The sequence below is a fragment of the Emys orbicularis genome, chromosome 8, assembly GCF_028017835.1.
Source record: "Emys orbicularis isolate rEmyOrb1 chromosome 8, rEmyOrb1.hap1, whole genome shotgun sequence".
NCBI classification, from domain to species: Eukaryota; Metazoa; Chordata; order Testudines; family Emydidae; genus Emys; species Emys orbicularis.
In genome coordinates this window covers 112,209,460-112,214,483 of record NC_088690.1, presented here as the reverse complement: position 1 = coordinate 112,214,483, position 5,024 = coordinate 112,209,460, and the positions used below count along the sequence as shown (strand labels likewise).

Here is a 5,024-nt window from a genome sequence, read left to right as displayed (position 1 = left end):
TAACCCAGTTCTCTGGGTTTGATGTGGATAGGGCTACATTCCTAACACCTGGGATGGAGCCTCATGAACGGCAGCTGGTTCCTAGGGCCAATGATTACTTGAGAAACCTTGAGAAATGAGAGGGAGAAAGTTTTCATAATGCAGGTGAGGAATGTGAACGTGCCCGTGTGTATATAAAGAGCTGGAGAGGCAGGTACATGAGCACTCTCTGTGGGTTTATTGCTGAGAGCACATCTACTGAGCAGGCTGTCGGCCTTGCATTAAACAGCCATGAAGACAACAGGTTTCTTTGTGCTACTCGGCCTGTCTCTTTTCTTCTTCTTCTTCTCTGGTGAGTAACTCTTCCTGCAGCTTGTACATAGCCCTGGCTAACATCTCTAGCCCTAGGGAGCCTTGATTACTGGATGTCAGGGGTGAGATAAAATGGAAACTGAGCAAATAATGCAGCACAGATTTCTGCTAATATAGGCTGTGCATGGACAAAGAGAGGGGAAAGGCACAGAATAAGTGACTGATCATGGCTTATTCACCCAGCTCAAAGTGAAACTTAATTAGGGCAGAGATCCACCAGAGCTCTGGAGCTGCCTGCTCCAGAGGAGGAGGACACCAGAAGGCCCTGTGGTCTTATATAAGCCAAACAGGCATCTGAGGGCACAGCTGATGAGTCTCGTCACGCTCCACCTGTGACATTTTACGCGAAGTATTTATTGAGCTAATTTCCCAAAGGTTTGCACAGAGCCATAAACTGCAGCTTATGGTCAACACAGCCTGTGGTGTTCAGTGATCAGTGGGGACTTACGCTGCTCTCCAGAGCTCTGCTTTATTGTGTGTCCCGGCATGACAACAAGGCTGTCACAATGCCCTGCCCAGTCTCTGTCTCTGGGAAGCTCAGCCCTTAAAGCACAGGCCCCAGTACCACACAGCCTGCCCGAAGCAGCAGTGATAAAACATGGAGAGGCATAAAAATTGCTAGCACAGGTTGGATTAGGTGGATGGGTAATTGGGGTTTCTGAGGGGAGTGGGCTAGGATGTCTAGGGGGTGCTGGGTGGGTGGGGGAGAAGCAGGAATGGATATTTAGGGGGCAGTTGGGTGGGGAGGGGAGGCAGAGTGGCAGCCTGGCTGGTCCCTGCAGAGCAGGTGCACCAGTGGCTCCTGGCAGCCAGGAGTGACCGGCTGGATGGCTGAGGCTCCAGCCAAGCTGCTTGTGCCAGGCATGGGTGTCCTGAGATGCTGAGTCCTTGGCAGCCCGGGGAGGAGGGGTGTCAGGGCAGTGCCCGTGTCGTGCCAGTACTTCTGATTGCCTAGCCGCTGTCTCTCCTTCTGTAGTGGAGAGCTGGGTCTAGGGGTGGGGGGGTCTCCCTGGGGCCCGGAGGACCCCCCCCAGAGTCCAGACCCGGGCTTAGCTGCCGTCTCTCCTTCCGGAGCAGAGAGCCGCCGTATCTCCTGCTCACATCGGCCACCTTCCAGCCAGGCTGAGCCCCTTCCACCGGGACCTGCTCCTCCAGGTACAGAAAACCCCGAGAGGGGCGGGGTAAGGCCGACACTGCATAGTCTGTCCCAGAGAAGCACCCCGCAGCCGAGTTCTCCGGGGCCGGCAGCCGGGAGCAGCCCAGGGCTGCCTCCCCACCAGAGCCACTCAGCTCCCCGTGAGGGAATGGGGACCCTCCAGAGGCCCCTCACGGAGCCCACCTGCTCCCCCGACACCCAAAATACCCTCTGCCCTCTCCCTACCCAACACCCCCTTGCTCTCTCCTGTGCCCTCCCCCTGCCTAACCCCAGCCCCACTTGGCATCGCCCCTGCTCCCCCAAGCATCCCTCCCCGCCCCCCCAGCTCTGCCTTCCCCAGTGTTGCCGACGTAGTGATTCTGTCACAAGATCTAGCCAAAGTCGCCCGATTTCATTACAAGCGGCAGTTTCGTGGCATGTCGCGTCGCAGCAAAGCTGGAAGAAGCTCAAGCAGGCCAAACAGTCACCAGAGCTAACGACAAAAGTGCTAACCTGGCAACAGCGGGGAAGCAGCCGCGAGTGGCGATGGCGGCCCTGCCTTGCGGGAGGCGAAACTGGAGCTGCCCTGAGACCGAGCCCCCACCGAGTGCACGACCTAGACCCCCAGGAGCCTACATTAACCTACCCCCCAGCTGGGAGGTTCCTCCTTAAAGCCATTGCAATGTCCCCCAGCTGGAGATACGGACTCACCTCGAGCTTGACTGCAGGCTGTCTGGGGCTGAGGAAACAGAAAGGGGATCGATTGTCTGTTGCGGCTGACGGAAACAGACAGCTGCTATGGTTCTTCCTGGCTGGCTCAGGAAGTCCTGCTCAGTATCCCTGCACAGGGTCTCCCTGTGTCCTGACCCGGATGAAGCAGTCATGGGATGAACTGCTGCCTACAGGACTGACCAGGAGTCTAAAGCGGATCACCAGCACTGGCTAATTACCACCCGGACTGGCTAATTTTCCATCCCCCTACCAGGGACCGTGTCTCCGCTCCATGCCCTCAGAAGCCACAGACAACACCAGCCATCTTTAGTTATTCAGACCTGCTGCAACCTAAAACGCTCACGTAGCTTAAAATATATTTTTTTAACTTCCCTTTTAACCCTTTGCCTGCTGAGCGCTGCTGCAATCACTGTCTTGCCGCAGGGGTTAGCTAGCACCCCAAGGAGTTTGATGAATGTACCCATGATGCAATGCAACAGCTGAGTAGTTGTAATAAGTCACTTAATATTTCTGGTCAATTAATAAAATCCTGCACAACAATTCCGATCATTGATTGACTAACCCTCCCCTCCCCCCACACACAGCCTGTACTGCAGCAGATCATATTAAGGAAAATATTGTAACTTTCAAGATTTTTTGTAAATTGACTCAACTTTCACTCAGCTTCTCTCAGATAGTTGGTGGCTTTGTAAAACCTTGTCTCTCTGTGTTTTTGTTCCAGATGTGGCCAGTAAAGATGGGGGCCAGGTTAGTGCAACTGTTTCTGCTTCTGACTTTGCACTTTCTCCCAATTCCGGAGACATGGCTTTGTAAGGAATAGCTCAGGCCCTGGAAAACCCTAAAAAAAAAGGGGGAAGTGATTGGAGCTTCCAGGCTCTCCCAGCGCTCATGGCAATGTAGCCTTGTGTATGGGATGCAATTATATAGCTGGGCTGTGGGACACAGGCAGACCCACAAGATGGACTGTCCATGTGATGAGACCTGAGCAGACTCAGCACACCACAGTGTAGGCAGAATGTATCCCAGAGCAGAGTCACACTGCTCCTTTTCACTCTAGCCCCACTGCCCAGTCTTCTCCCAGGAGAGAGACACTGCAGGTAGATACTACCAAGGCTATGTATGTCCCAATAGCAGAGTCAATTACTGGAAGGTGACCAAAGCCAGACCAGCTGTACGATGCGATTAGAATCCAATTGACTCACTGTCATGTTGGAGACATTCACAAACTCTAATTCGCTTGTCCATCCGGTGGGAAGGTACCGAGAGTTATGTTATACCGATGCCTGTCTTAACCTTTCCTAACAAACGGAAGCTGCATGACTTGAGCTTGTTCACCCAGTTTCTGAGTGCCTCGGAAAGGTCGGTGCATTCAGCTGGGACAGTCTGGCTCCGAGCCGCAGGGAGCTAGCCGCACTGGAGGCTGATTGGTGTTAAGAGTGTTGATATCTATTTGCTTCTGACATGACAGGGCCAACCTGTTTGGGAAACCAGAATTTCTTCTTGATAAGTAGGTGGTTACAGCCCTGTGGAGATGCTCCTTCTGAAGCCACATCTGTTGGTCGTGGAAGGATCTCTCTCTCCAGGGAGCAGGCAGCGCCCTTGCTGCTGTTTTAACTCCTCTCAGTAGAAAGACTAGAGTAAGCGAGTCAATCGATTATCAGAGCCGTGGAGGAAAACGAAGGGGGGGGGGGGAAGGAGTTTTAATGGGTTTTATTATTACTTTTGCAGCTTGACTGCAAGGAGTTCATGGACGACGGCACGTACTGCACAAGGGAGTCCAACCCCCACTGTGGCACTGATGGCATGACATACGGCAACAAATGTTCCTTCTGCAAGGCCGTCAAGTAAGTGGGAGCAACAGTCACTAAAATGAGTAGAGCTGCTCTGACTTCCTGATTTTCTTCCCAGGAGGGAGGCTCTCTCTCCATTTTGCTTCTGCTTCTATGGACCAGTCTATAATTCTGGCCCAGTGAGAAGTTTTTTCAGTGAAGCGCCTCACCCAGAGCAGACCCGGAGGAATCAAAATTCACTGGAAGCTGTTTCTGCTCCCTGAATGAAATCCAGGCATGCAGGGAGTTGGCATACAGCCTGTGCCCGCAGTTCAGTCCCTCCTGAGCCTTCTTTTGTGAACTGCCTTGGTGCCCGGCCTCTTCTGCCACACCTCCGCAAGGGGTGAACTGCACCTCTGAGAACATCAAGAGAGGGGTCTACAGGGTTTCCAGGGCTGTGGGAGCCACCTGCCCCACGGCAAAAATGTTAATTCAAAGTTTGAATGGGCTCAGACTGACTGTCTTTGTGGAACAAGGTCTAAAACCCTAAAGGAAAAGCCAGAGCCCCCTCCTGTCCAGACCGCTCTGCCTCAGGCAAGAAGTTAAAAAAGGGGCTTGAACCTTCCTCTGACACATCAGGAATTGGCCTGTGTCTGAGACAGACTGGGCTGTTCCCAGGCGCCAGGTCCTAGCTTGTGTCTGTGGCACGGAGTTGAACGTCTCTTATCCCCAGCAGTGCCTGAGTCTGTTTTGCTCCTTTTATAGGAGAAGTCAGGGAAGTGTTCGATTGGAGCATCTTGGAAAATGCTGAAGCCTCCTCGCTGCTGAGTGTTAAAAGCTGCCCTTCTGCTTTCGCTCTCCACCAACCGCTGCAGATCCCTGCTCCCAGCCACGGTCTCCACACACCCTCTCCCCGGGAGCTGCTGGGGACGACAGTGTCTCCAATTTGCTTGTCCAATAAAGTGAACTCAGCAGAATTTTTTGACTCTTTCCTTTTTCCATCACAAACAAACAGAGAAGGGCTGAAGTGAGACAGT

General features: G+C 53.1%; 1 protein-coding gene across 1 annotated transcript; it reads left to right on the top strand.

The window, feature by feature from the left end:
- Positions 1 to 270: 270 nt before the first annotated feature.
- Positions 271 to 4,798, top strand: LOC135882085 (serine protease inhibitor Kazal-type 6-like). The gene is made up of 5 exons (XM_065408860.1): positions 271 to 331; positions 1,429 to 1,506; positions 2,940 to 2,965; positions 3,947 to 4,062; positions 4,753 to 4,798. The coding sequence occupies exons 1-5, from the start codon at positions 271 to 273 to the stop codon at positions 4,796 to 4,798; spliced, it is 327 nt and encodes a 108-aa protein (XP_065264932.1).
- The last annotated feature ends 226 nt before the right edge of the window (positions 4,799 to 5,024 follow it).

Bases quoted from the DNA above. Each gene is read 5' to 3' on its own strand.
- LOC135882085 (XM_065408860.1), top strand. From the start codon at position 271: ATGAAGACAACAGGTTTCTTTGTGCTACTCGGCCTGTCTCTTTTCTTC. The intron at 2,966-3,946 runs GTTAGTGCAACT...TTACTTTTGCAG, and splicing joins CCAGTAAAGATGGGGGCCAG to CTTGACTGCAAGGAGTTCAT. The intron at 4,063-4,752 runs GTAAGTGGGAGC...CTCCTTTTATAG, and splicing joins TCCTTCTGCAAGGCCGTCAA to GAGAAGTCAGGGAAGTGTTC.